The following is a 14,174-nucleotide window of genomic DNA, read 5'->3' as shown; positions in this document are numbered from 1 at the left end:
ATCGGAGCAGCTAAATGTACAGTAAAGATTACCAATACAGTAGTACACAGGTAATGAAGCCAGATGTATTACTTGGTTGCTGTCACTCCAGCTTGATTCTTGTGTAAGAATCTACATTGAACTGTCGCTATATGCAACAAGCGTACAGTCGACGAAGTCATCTATATCCCCCGCCATTTTAACACGTTATGGTCCCAAACCAGGTAAATGACCAAACATTTCTCTTAGGCCATGTCAAAATAGCTGCAATGGAAATTCTAAAATAAACATTTATAAAACTCCTTAATATCAAATGGCACCAGTTCAGTATGTGCTTTATATATAGACATGCAATGTTTGACAAGGAAATATTTAACAGTTTTTGAGTTATGCTCCGGAAACGAACAGCACCCTTATAGAACCTAAGTCCAACTTGTTGCCATGGAAACGTAAAAAATAAAAATTTATAAAGCTCCTAAATAGCAAAAGGCACCAGTTCAGCATGTGTCTGGTAGACATGCAAAGTTTTGTAAGAAATTATTTAACGGTTTTTGAGTTACGCTCCTGAAACGAACAGCACCCTTATAGAACCTAAGTCCAGCTTGTTGCCATGGAAACGTAAAACATTTTTTTTTATAAAACTCCTAAATAGCAAAAGGCACCAGTTCAGCATGAGTCTGATAGACATGCAAAGTTTCGTAGATAAATATTTAACGGTTTTCTGAGTTATGCTCCGGAAACAATTTCGGCACGCACACACGCACACACGGACGGAACCCATTTCTATATCCCCCGCCAACTTCGTTTGGGCGGGGGATAATAAACCAGAAGTTGTTATCCATAAAGTTGTACGTTTTTTTACTTACTCACCATCTTCTAAAATGCCAATCAAACAGTAAATTTCAAAGCATAAGAAAGAAAGTAACGATTGAATTTATTTTATTACTTGTTTATTTTTACCCAGCTGACCTTTTTTATGAGGTCACTTAAAAACATGTTTCAAAATAACGAAAACAACAGTTTTGAATTAAATAATGTGTAATACAAGTGACTAAACCAACTGAAGCAGCAAGTGTCCATCACCGCTGCCTCGGTCATCACCGTTACCTCTGTCATCCACTTACCTATAGCTAAGGGAATGTCGGACCACTTCACCGGCTCCTTCCGAGCAGGTTTGCCCTCAGCATCTATCAAAATAGACATCTCGTCTCGGCCGAGTGCCAGGCGGTCATTGGCTAGTCTGGTGACAATGGGTTCCACCTGGCGACTCCCTACGGGGAACAGTTCCGTCAGCTCACCATTTTTAACCTGCAATGACAGTAACACTTTTTGTTAAAATCACTGATAACATAAGTGCTCATTGAATTGTTTAACATGGGTCATACCAACATCCGACCAATAACTTCTAAATCATTTCTGGATGCAGACTGTACCCTCAAGTTACTCCAAATGAAAAATAAGGTAACAGATTTGCCTAGGCAGCAAAAGCTACCACCTCACACGATGCAGAAAAATGGTTCCATGGATAATGTAAGGTTAACCATTTGGAAGACATGCACGTTCAAGAGAGGACAAGAGATCAAGAGAGGACAAGAGATCAAGAGAGATCAAGAGAGGACAAGAGATCAAGAGAGATCAAGAGAGGACAAGAGATCAAGAGAGGACAAGAGATCAAGAGAGATCAAGAGAGGACAAGAGATCAAGAGAGGACAAGAGATCAAGAGAGATCAAGAGAGGACAAGAGATCAAGAGAGGACAAGAGATCAAGAGAGGACAAGAGATCAAGAGAGGACAAGAGATCAAGAGAGGACAAGAGAGGACAAGAGATCAAGAGAGATCAAGAGAGGACAAGAGATCAAGAGAGGACAAGAGATCAAGAGAGGACAAGAGAGGACAAGAGATCAAGAGAGATCAAGAGAGGACAAGAGATCAAGAGAGGACAAGAGATCAAGAGAGGACAAGAGATCAAGAGAGGACAAGAGAGGACAAGAGAGGACAAGAGATCAAGAGAGGACAAGAGATCAAGAGAGATCAAGAGAGGACAAGAGATCAAGAGAGGACAAGAGATCAAGAGAGGACAAGAGATCAAGAGAGGACAAGAGATCAAGAGAGGACAAGAGAGGACAAGAGATCAAGAGAGGACAAGAGATCAAGAGAGGACAAGAGATCAAGAGAGATCAAGAGAGATCAAGAGAGATCAAGAGAGGACAAGAGATCAAGAGAGGACAAGAGATCAAGAGAGATCAAGAGAGGACAAGAGATCAAGAGAGGACAAGAGATCAAGAGAGGACAAGAGATCAAGAGAGATCAAGAGAGGACAAGAGATCAAGAGATCAAGAGAGATCAAGAGAGGACAAGAGATCAAGAGAGGACAAGAGATCAAGAGAGGACAAGAGATCAAGAGAGGACAAGAGATCAAGAGAGATCAAGAGAGATCAAGAGAGGACAAGAGATCAAGAGAGGACAAGAGATCAAGAGAGATCAAGAGAGGACAAGAGATCAAGAGAGGACAAGAGATCAAGAGAGATCAAGAGAGGACAAGAGATCAAGAGAGATCAAGAGAGGACAAGAGATCAAGAGAGATCAAGAGAGGACAAGAGATCAAGAGAGATCAAGAGAGGACAAGAGATCAAGAGAGGACAAGAGATCAAGAGAGATCAAGAGAGGACAAGAGATCAAGAGAGGACAAGAGATCAAGAGAGATCAAGAGAGGACAAGAGATCAAGAGAGATCAAGAGAGGACAAGAGATCAAGAGAGGACAAGAGATCAAGAGAGATCAAGAGGGATCAAGAGAGGACAAGAGAGATCAAGAGAGGACAAGAGATCAAGAGAGATCAAGAGAGGACAAGAGATCAAGAGAGGACAAGAGATCAAGAGAGGACAAGAGATCAAGAGAGATCAAGAGAGATCAAGAGAGGATCAAGAGAGGATCAAGAGAAAGAGTGAGCAACAGATCACAATGACATCAGTTAGGAGTGTAACAATCGTGTAACAATACATCGTAGTTTTTATATATAGCAAGTGTGACGATAAGTTTTCGTCAAATATTGATTTTTGCAATACTAACACTGCCACTAATACTGATATTGTGTTATTGAAGTTATTACATAGGTTGCCTACGATGACACCTGCAACCAGCCTACTATTACTATACTCACCGACAAAAGAAACAGGAAAACCATACAAGTTGGTTTACATATGAAGAATTACTTATATTCAAGAGATATTAGATTGGTTCGATGCACAAACGAACATACTGTTATGTTGTGTGAATCAACGCTTGTTTAACCATCCCTGTTGTGAAATGCATCAATATTAAAAATAATAATAAAATATTGCTGATACATGAGTTAGTGAGTGAAGGAGTGAGTAAGTGAGTGAGTGAGTGAGTGAGTGAGTGAGTGAGTGAGTGAGTGAGTGAGTGAGTGAGTGAGTGAGCCTGCTTACACTGATCATGTAGTACTCTCGACGGAATCCCACACACAGAGACTCCTTACACCAGGCCATCGCTCGCGGAACATCATACAGACTCAGGTCTGCCTGCAGGAAAAATGCAATCATTTTACAGAGCAAACAAAGAACATATACTGACAATATATGATAAATTCACGCTCTGAGGTTAAAAGACTTGATGCTTGAGGAGCAACAAACCCAAGGCATAAAATTCATATTTTAGCATTGAAACATACGTAATTTCATATATTAGCGTAGAGGTATACATAAATTCATATTTTAGCCTTGAGATATACATAAGTTCATATATTAGCCTTGAGATATACATGATAATATAATCATTTTTCACAGACGAATGATAAAAGATAACTTGTAACACCTATTCTTCAAACAATCCTAACCTTCTACTGAAATCTTATCACAAACGATGAGAGATTGTGGACTTTTAATAAATCCTTTAGTGCAGTGTTAAATGGAAATATATTTCACAATCAATGCCACATTTAATTAATAATGGCACAATAGTTGTACCAAAATCAATACAATTCCTTGTCAATACTTCATGTACTATGTATGTAGAGTCATTGTGCTGTGTAATGGTCATGTGTGTCTATTTTCAATCAGCTAATGATAATATACATGGTGTAAAGAAGCCCATGAGGTATTGACAATGATCAAATATAACAATAATAATAGTCCATTAATATTGTGTATATTTCCACACCACACAGGGGCATACTCAAGTCACTACCCCATTATTACACCAGTCAATGGATTAGTGTGCACTTAATCTTAATTCTCAAGGTTAAGCCCCATTACCATCTCATACTACCGGGTACCCATTTGCTGCTGGGTGACGACAGGTACATTTCGAACAAAGTCACTTGCCTAAGGAGACATCTTAATTCTCAAGGTTAAGCCCCATTACCATCTCATACTACCGGGTACCCATTCACTGCTGGGTGAAGACAGGTACATTACGAACAAAGTCACTTGCCTAGGGAGACATCTAAATTCTCAAGGTTAAGCCCCATTACCAGCTCATACTACCGGGTACCCATTCACTGCTGGGTGAAGACAGGTACATTTTGAACAAAGTCACTTGCCTAAGGAGACACCACATGTGCTACATGTGCTTCAGTGTGGGGTAGGACCGAAACCCGAGAAACTCTCAGGAACCATGCTGCCGAACACAGTCACCCATCCAAGGACTCACCATCCAGCTACTCCCAGCGATCACCTGATTTGTGACTTGTGCTTTGTACACAGGATATATATCTGAGTTCCCTCCAATTGGTTTTACTTACCAGCAATTCATAGAAGTCTCTATTCTTCCAATAAAACAACTGAAACACAAACAGAAATGATGATGTAAAGAAAGCTCCTTTGAATAACCAAAAAAACAATGTACATCAAACTTGACCTGAGTGAACAACTGTCAGTCCTTGCTTGACAACGGTGTAAGGATCTAACCTGAAATGTCACCTTTACAGTACCTTGCTTGACAACAGTACAAGGATCTAACCTGAAACGTCACCTTTACAGTACCTTGCTTGACAACAGTACAAGGATCTAACCTGAAACATCACCTTTACAGTACCTTGCTTGACAACATTACAAGGATCTAACCTGAAACGTCACTTTTACAGTACCTTGCTTGACAACAGTACAAGGATCTAACCTGAAACGTCATCTCTACAGTACCTTGCTTGACAACAGTACAAGGATCTAACCTGAAACGTCACCTTTACAGTACCCTGCTTGACAACAGTACAAGGATCTAACCTGAAACGTCACCTTTACAGTACCTTGCTTGACAACAGTACAAGGATCTAACCTGAAACGTCACCTTTACAGTACCTTGCTTGACAACAGTACAAGGATCTATACCGAAACGTCACCTTTACAGTACCTTGCTTGACAACAGTACAAGGATCTAACCTGAAACGTCACCTTTACAGTACCTTGCTTGACAACAGTACAAGGATCTATACCGAAACGTCACCTTTACAGTACCTTGCTTGACAACAGTACAAGGATCTATACCGAAACGTCACCTTTACAGTACCTTGCTTGACAACAGTACAAGGATCTATACCGAAACGTCACCTTTACAGTACCTTGCTTGACAACAGTACAAGGATCTATACTGAAATGTCACCTTTGCAGTACCTTGCTTGACAATAGTACAAGGATCTATACCGAAACGTCACCATTACAGTACCTTGCCTGACAACAGTACAAGGGTCTATCCTGAAATGTCACCTTTACAGTAAATAAAGAAGTTGTTAGCCAATTGCCGTCAGGTCGAAGATTACAGTCTTGCCAACTCAACGAAAAGTACAGGGGAGAACCATTTAATGCAAAAAACGATGCATCTAACAGTGCCTAAAGCTTTCAGTTTTTCTGTCTTCCACTGAATCACACCCTTAAACCCAAGCATGTGTACAGGCCTAATATTATCCAAGTCCCTTGACAGGATTCGAACCACAGACCTTCTGATCCGAGGTCGGACACCTTGTCCACATGACCAAACAGGTTTTCCTTACATCAAGATAAGGATGTCATCCGTGGGATGACTCCACGACCTGCTACATAACTCCCAGTCAACAGAAGGTACGTCCCAGGCTGCATAGTAGGGAACCGAGACTTATTTTGCACAAATATAATATGAACGTGCTCAGCCAATAGTTGGGCGCCACTGTGGCGGCCATAATATTTTCGAGTCCCTTGACAGGATTCAAACCACGGACCTTCTGTTCTGTGGTTGGACATCATGTCCACATGACCAAAGAGGTTAAAACATCAGCAAGCTGACAAGGTAAGGATGTCACTGTGGGAGGACTCCACACCCTGCTACACATGGATACAGATTTTGTTCAAAAGGCGGGTGCAATTAGTGATGAGATATTAACATACATGTGCAAATAATCTGAGAATAATTTGTTAGATTTGTTGAATATCTATGACCAAATTTCAGCACACCCAACCCACTAACCATGTATGAAAACCTTAAACTGTTTAGCAAGTTTTAGAATCCTCTTTTCTAGAAATGTCCCAACAGTTTGAAACTCTCACTGACTGACCTGCACTCTTCTCTTGGAGGACACACCTATCCTGAGAGTGGTCTGCTCCCCACCGGTGATGGACGGAGCTTTCTGTAACCAACACAAACATGCATCGCATACATATTTATTATGACATCAGTCACATTCCATTACAAGTCTGTATTCTAGTTTTCAGTAATAATTTGACCTAAAAATACGGAAGCCTTTCAGGGCCATTTGTTTATTATTTTTTTCTTCAAATTTCAAGATACTAACTTGAAATGTCAAGGCACAAAAGCTGAAATTTGAAGATACTCAGTAGAAATTTCAAGATACTAAGTTGAAATTTCAAGAGTGAGTGAATATGGTTTTACGCTGCTTTTAGCAATATTCCAGCAATATCATGGTGGGGACACCAGAAATGGACAACATTGTACCCATGTTGGGAATCGAACCCGGGTCTTTCAGCGTGACAGGCGAACGTTTTAACCACTAGGCTACTCGACTGCCCCTTGAAATTTCAAGATACTGAGTTGGAATTTCAAGATACATAAGTTTAAATTTCAAGATACTAACTTGAAATCTCAAGATATTATGTTGAAATTTCAAGATTCTAAGTAGAAACTTCAACATACATTCTAAGTTGAAATTTCAAGATAATGCCACATCCCCTTTGAATCCAAGACTGTTCTGACAAGTTGGTAGATTGCGTACCTACGTGTTTGCACGTACACTACCTATGTCTTTCATTATTTAGGTAAAATAATACTCTGTGGGTCCCTCTTCACCCTTTATACATGATAAAATAAGAGGTTTATCAATTCAATTTATATAATGCTACCTGATTGGGTCAAGTTATTTTTCCTAAGGAAACTGAGATATTGGAACAAAGATGTCTATATTCTGTATTATGTCAATATATGTGACCAACCATGAGGTAAGGGACATTATAGGTGACAAATCACATTTTGATCTTAAAACTACTGTATCTTAGGGCCTTAAAAATACAATTCAAAAGATTCAATTCATATTTAGTACTGAGATGAATGGCATCAAACATTTTCTGCGAAGTTCCATTTTCAGACTTAAAACTGTTTATGTAATGGTTTCAGTTCTTAATGTCTCCTTAAGTGAAAGTAGACTTGTATGCTGAAATATTACATTACAAACTAACAAGAGAGAAAAGGGATATATTTGTACAGTCTGCACTAAAGACAATTTTTACGGACATAAGTTGACGTCAAATGACATCATAGCACAATAATATTGTATCCTGGCACCATTAGGTCCCTTTTCTACTGGCTGGTCACAAGTTGTAAATCTGCTTCTTCAGCTAGATCTCATGATTATTCTGAACAATAACATTCATATTTCATTCCTGATACCTACAACTGCAGCAACGAACTCTAAACACATGAACTATTTCTATGTCACTTTTGAATTCCAGTTACATTACTGAATCATCCAAGATTAATTTCACAATTTTCTTTTAACTTCTATTTGCCTGCACAGGTTACTGCACAGGTGGTAATGGTTACCGAGTATACATCCCACATACCTGTACATCTGTGGCAAACAGCGTAGCCCCCTTCGTCTTACTGACACAGGTGACGAGGCCAAAGGACTGAAGGTCATGAACGCTGATTACATTGTCTGAAGCAGGGATATATAATGAATCTCACCCGAGTGTACATTGATAATAACATATTTCATGCTTTCAACACAAGTTGAAAAAAAGTTATACCGTATTCGACGTAATAAGCTCCCCGCTCTAATAAGCGCCCACGGCGAGATTTGCTGATGTATTGGCTAGTGAACAATCCCAATTAGCACCGCTTCCTTCCCCTATTCGCATATAATACGCACCGCTTCCTTCCCCTATTACCGTATAATACTCACTCGTTTGTTATATGCACCCTTTATTATTGGCAATTAAATTCTGGAAACATATATCTGTCGTACATGAACATTTCAGGCTGTCAGCATAAACCACAAAATTTATCTTTCAACTCTGTTTTTTTCACCCAAATAATATTCTAATAAGAGCCCCCTATTTCTAATTTTGAGAGCACCCTGGGCACTTATTACGTCGAATACAGTATTTGATGTCAAAAGACACAAGGGTCAGATTCTATTTATCATCTAACATCATTCTTCCAACTTTACAGTTCAAGAACAGCCATAACCAGGGTCCTGAGAGTAAAAAGTAGACCTTACAGCTTCACAGGCTGAGAGATTAGTGATGTCATTTGATTGTGATGCAATTTCAATGTAGCAATATCTCCTAGGAGATATCATTTCATATCTCCCAAGCAATATCGCCTGTGGAAACGAGTTTTGGATAATAAAGAAACATGATACAATCACTGTTATGTTCTCCGTTTTGTGAATGTTTTATGCCACTGTAAGCAATATAGCAATAGCAAGGCATCCTGTAAACAATCGAGTCTGGCCAAGAAAACACAGTGATCAAGCAGTGTCCCACTCCATTGGGGCACGATTACACACATTGGTCCAGTGGTGTCTGAGGAGAAGATGGATGTTTACAATGGATGACCCATGATTTTGTTCGCATTTTCCATATCGGACTCTCAATCAGGATGCCTTGGAACAAACTTGGAACTACATATGGGGACCATCAAACCCAGTTTCAGGCTTCTGTTTCTTACGTTTGGGAGAAGGCGTTTTTATTATTTTCCTTAAATAAAAAATTTAAGGTTTCAGGGTTGGATCAAAGGTTTCAGGATTCTGTCTCTTGGGAGAAGATGTTTTCATTATTTTCTTTAAATCAAAGATGGCTACCTGGTGGACATGTTGAAATTCCTATTTTGATGCCCTGAACAAACTTGAACCCCCTTATAGTGATAAATATCCACTCAAAATTTCAGGTGAATCCACCAAGCCATTTTGAAGAAGGAAGTCGAAAAAAAAAGAAGTTTAATACTGAATACGCCAGGTGAGCTATTTAAGAAAGGCAAAATAATCACCTTCTGTTATGATTAAATGACAAGGTTGATATTGTAAAATATCACTATAATTATAATAATATCCCATACTTTAATATATTCAGTATTTCCACCGATTTGTAAAGTAGATTAGGCCAACATAAAATAATGTTTTTTACATCCATGAAAAATCTTTAACACGTAGGGCAGGGTTACTATGTTGACTACAGCAATGCAAATATATCTTTTTACGATATACAAGTCGGTTGTCATATTTCACAAAACATATGCTTGACACATAGAGGCAGCTCTATCGTGATGCAACTCACCTGAGAGACTGATCAGAATGTAGTGCTCAGGAATAGCAGCAAGCTGTAACAGATCACAATGGTATCAGTTAGGAGTGTAACAATCGTGTAACAATACATCGTAGTATTTATATATAGCAATATCAAGTGTAACAATAAGTTTTCGTCAAATATTGATATTTGCAATCCTAACACTGCCACTAATACTGATATTGTGTTATTGAAGTTATTACATAGGTTGCCTACGATGACACCTGCAACCAGCCTACTATTACTATACTCACCGACAAAAGAAACACGACAACAATACATGTTGGTTAATAAATGAAGAATTACTTATATTCAAGACATATAAGATTGGTTTGATGCACAAACGAATATAGTGTGAACCAACGCTCATGAACGCATCACATATGACGTCACAGATTCATGACTCGAGAAGCACCATTTGTCTTGTGCAGGATTACAGTGTAAAGTTTGGAAATCATGTGCAGCATATCATGATAGGAATAAAGAAACTCTGTGGTAACACTTGACTGATTGTTAGTTTTGTCATTAAGCAGTACACATTGGAAACATCTCTTCTTAACGTACATACTTCTCCATGTGTTTCTATGGTTCGCGTTTCTTTTGGCAACTACAGTACTGGCAGCCATGGTATCTGGTAGCCGTGCCTGTATATGCTAGTGTATTTTGGTACTTTTCAGAGACACTAATCATTTGGTAATGTATTGCAATGCATGATAATCCGTATTAAGTATCAAAATAACTGTAATATACTTTCTGAGTATACACACCCCAAGACAGTACATTCAAATAAAATGTCTTCTTATTGGGTTCCAAAGTACCAATGAAATGTAAACTAATCATACATCAGCAAAACAGAGGCTTGTTACACATACATCAAGGATATAAATTATAAAACACATATGGCTACATATTAAACCATAAGGCTACCCAACCCAACCACCCCTAGGTTGTATTGGACAGAAAACCCCACAGGGAAGGGGTACAGAACCTACCTGTGTGATTGGTTTCTTGGAGAAGGACTTGTTTGATCTCTCCAAGGTTACCTCAAATTTCTTTTCTGAAAAAGCAACATCACTGTCATCACTTCTTTCACAGATTTCTTATAATAATTGCTGAATGCTCTTATAAAAATGATGATGTACGGAGAACAAACAAGACAAAGATTCACTTCCAGATGCAGACATGTATAATGTGTATATCAATGATATATCACTAAACTAAACTGACTGAAGAAATACTGGACTCAATATGAAGAGATGCATGGGCTTAATGTGATATCCCCCAAGACATTGTTTGTTTGAAGTACCACACAAGATACGAACATGTCTTATCACATCTTCCCGCGGCAAGAGAGTTAACTGACTGTAAAAACCCAGGTTCCACCCTTGCCGAAAACTAGGCTGGTATCATGGAGTTACATTTTGGCTGGACTAACGAGTCTATGCATAGTCCAATCAAAATCGTGCAACGAAATCAAAATCCGGTTCATAAACTGTCGTGCAGATTTCGGTCAATTGCAGGATTTGCAAAGCATGTGCACCGCCAACTTGTTGTCAGCAGATATTTTCCAAATCTTTTCATGTTTTTAATCAAGGTGCTCACGTGATTTTATGCATTTCGCGATGTAAGACCCGTTTTATCACAATATAGATCTTGATTATCAATCAGATCGTCCTGACTGGGCGCCACCATTTTGTGTGAAGCAAAGTGATACGAAAGGTGGAATTTTATTGGTCCATAGGAGAGGCTTAGAAGGGACATAACTGGTAATAGCCACTGGTGGCGCTACGATCGAGCCCAGTAATTCCAGCCTAGTTCGGCGAGGGTGGAAACTGGACTTTTAAAGTCAGTTAACTCTCTTGCCTCGGGATGATGGTCTTATCATACCTCCATGTCTGAATGATAAGATCTGACTGGTCCATGAGATCTTAATAAAATACTATGTATCTGAGTCAATGGAAGTCACGTGACATAGCAGAAGTAAACCTCAGCTCAATCGAACAGCTATTTTCTATCAATTTGGAATATGTTTTAATTTTTTACAATGTCATATTAAAACATGTTGGTAAGATAAATTCTTTGTAGCAGGATCGCGTGGGGTACATGGGGTTTTATGCATCCCTCATTAGTTTTTATATCACTCGCCTCCAGCTTGTGGTATAAAACCTACGCAGGATGCATAAAATCCCATGTACCCCTTGTGATCCTGCTACAACTTATAATTTCCACACTTTGCATAAATCTGTACTTACGCAGAGAGCACATAAGTGTGTCTCTAAACACAAAAATATTGAAGTCAGTTTTTAACAGAATAGCTAACTACACTACAACATGCAGCCCCACAGGCCTGTGTCAAGGTCATCACCTTGCACCCTTGTACTCCTCTTGATCTTGTACTGCAGCAGGTGCCCTTGCTTCGTTCCCACCAGCAAAATGTCATCTGAAGGAAAACGTATAACAATATAACTATGCATGGTATATATTGTAATTGGATAGAGTGACTGGACTGTGGACTAACACCCACTGAGATACCATGCCACAGTTTTAACATGAATATCCCATTTAAAAACAGTATACTGACTTTGAGCCAACCAATCTTTGCTTAACCCCTTAATTCCAAACACCAGGCAGGGTGATGGTAATAACAAGTACCATCTTTTAACATCTTTTGGCATAATTTGGCCGGGGATCAAACCACCGACCTGCTCTACAGGCAGAGACTCTATCCACTAGACCACAGAGCCAGTCAGTGCTTACTGACCAAAGGGTCAAAATAGAGGATGTTCACCGATCTAACCCCAAACAGGGAATGGAACTCCACACAGTGGTTGGCAGTAGCTGGGACCACTTCGCATTCCCTGCCCACACATTTCTTACATAAGATAGACATTGATATCAAATGGTTTGTGTATGGTAAAGAGTGAAAAACAGCCATAAATTACAGATCAATGTCTTATTCCGGGTTTTACCCTGACTTACAAAAACGCGAGTCCAGAGGACCCCCAAGGATTAATTTTAAGATTCCTTGCAGGCAATATGGGGGTCCTATAGTATAATGAAATGGTGTAGTGTACTGTACGTTTACATAATTACTTTAGAGCCTGGAGTGAGTGAGTGAGTGAGTTGGGGTTAACGCCGCTTTTAACAGTATTTCAGTCATATCATGGCATGTCAGCTTGATGTGGGAGGAAAGCCCCAAGTGATGCAGGTCTTATTCACCACTTCGGTGAAACCCACGAGCAAGGGTATGGTGCTGACAAACCTAGAAACATAATCAGGGTGAACCTGGATTCGAACCCACAATCATAGGTTTCTGGCATGCCCAAGGGATGCAACTCTGCACAGCGAATTGCGATGCCTTAGACGACTGGGCCACCCGTGCCCCCTTTTGAGCCTGGAAGGAATCAATGTGTACAGTGGTCATCATTGATGGATGAAATAACAGACACCTATATCTGCTCTTGATGCACTGTAGGTACAATGCATATTATTGTGCATTCCTTGGGACGCAGTATATTTTCTTTCTGCATCCATTCTCTACATTTGTGCATACTGGACGCACATTTGAGGGTCATGTAAAAACCCTGCTTATTGTATGACTTGTCAATGCACACTATTGTGGGAATTCCATGTAAGAATTGGTCCCCAGCAACCGATGTTGAACATAAGAGGTGACTTAGTCATGGGATGGTTAGGCTGATCGGGTGATCGAGTGATCGGGTGATTGGGTGATCCAACAGTGTGACTCGTTGCTCATAATATTAATCACAAGTTTTTCTGGCCAAAACTTTAATATTTACAGACCACCATCATATAGCTGGAACATTGCTGAGTGAGTCTACACAACAAACACAACATCACCCTTTATTGACATAAATGACTATGAATTCATTTTGTAGGTATCACTGTTGTCATCTAATGTGTTCTGACAGACCTCTTTCAAGTTACCACTTACTCTTGCAAAAACAAACATGAAAACCATGGTCTGAAGAAAAGAATTAGTATTTCAATCTAGTAAGATTAGCTAATAAAAGATCATTAAAATTTAATATGTAAGGTAGACACAACAGTTATTGTCACAGACTGCATAGATTAAATTTAATTGATTTATTTATCATGCGTCAAAAGCAACATCTTGCTAAACCATTATGTGTTTTTTCAAACATTTTGCTGCAACATATACATTAGGTTTCTATTGCAATATCCAGCTCACTGTAGCCATGGTAATATTTCATTGATTTGTCCATCATGCTTGCTGAATCATCTGAATCAATTGGTTGTTTATCATTTGTTTATCATGTTTATTGCAACATTGTGCACACTGTACCATAGTTGATTCATCTACAATGCTCTGACTCAGTGTCCGAGTGCCCGCCGGCCCGCCTGCCTGTGGCTGGTACCTTTTATGTTT

At 39.3% G+C, this 14,174-nt stretch overlaps 1 protein-coding gene across 2 annotated transcripts in view; it reads right to left on the bottom strand.

The window, feature by feature from the left end:
* LOC124120414 (vam6/Vps39-like protein) overlaps positions 1-14,174 on the bottom strand; it is a 98,937-nt gene that overhangs the window by 82,587 nt on the left and 2,176 nt on the right. For both annotated transcript variants that reach the window (XM_048402945.1, XM_048402946.1), the window contains exons 2-9: positions 12,129-12,203; positions 10,756-10,820; positions 9,755-9,797; positions 8,039-8,133; positions 6,520-6,591; positions 4,741-4,779; positions 3,428-3,520; positions 1,104-1,287 (exon numbers count right to left, since the gene is read on the bottom strand). In XM_048402945.1, the coding sequence (XP_048258902.1) occupies positions 1,104-1,287; positions 3,428-3,520; positions 4,741-4,779; positions 6,520-6,591; positions 8,039-8,133; positions 9,755-9,797; positions 10,756-10,820; positions 12,129-12,203 (666 nt within the window). The remainder of the gene's footprint in view (positions 1-1,103; positions 1,288-3,427; positions 3,521-4,740; positions 4,780-6,519; positions 6,592-8,038; positions 8,134-9,754; positions 9,798-10,755; positions 10,821-12,128; positions 12,204-14,174) is intronic.

The sequence above is a fragment of the Haliotis rufescens genome, unplaced genomic scaffold (genome assembly GCF_023055435.1).
Source record: "Haliotis rufescens isolate VD_foot unplaced genomic scaffold, xgHalRufe1.0.p SCAF_3, whole genome shotgun sequence".
NCBI lineage: Eukaryota > Metazoa > Mollusca > Gastropoda > Lepetellida > Haliotidae > Haliotis > Haliotis rufescens.
The sequence above is the reverse complement of the archived record's forward strand: the minus strand, read 5'-3'. Positions and strand labels throughout refer to the sequence as shown.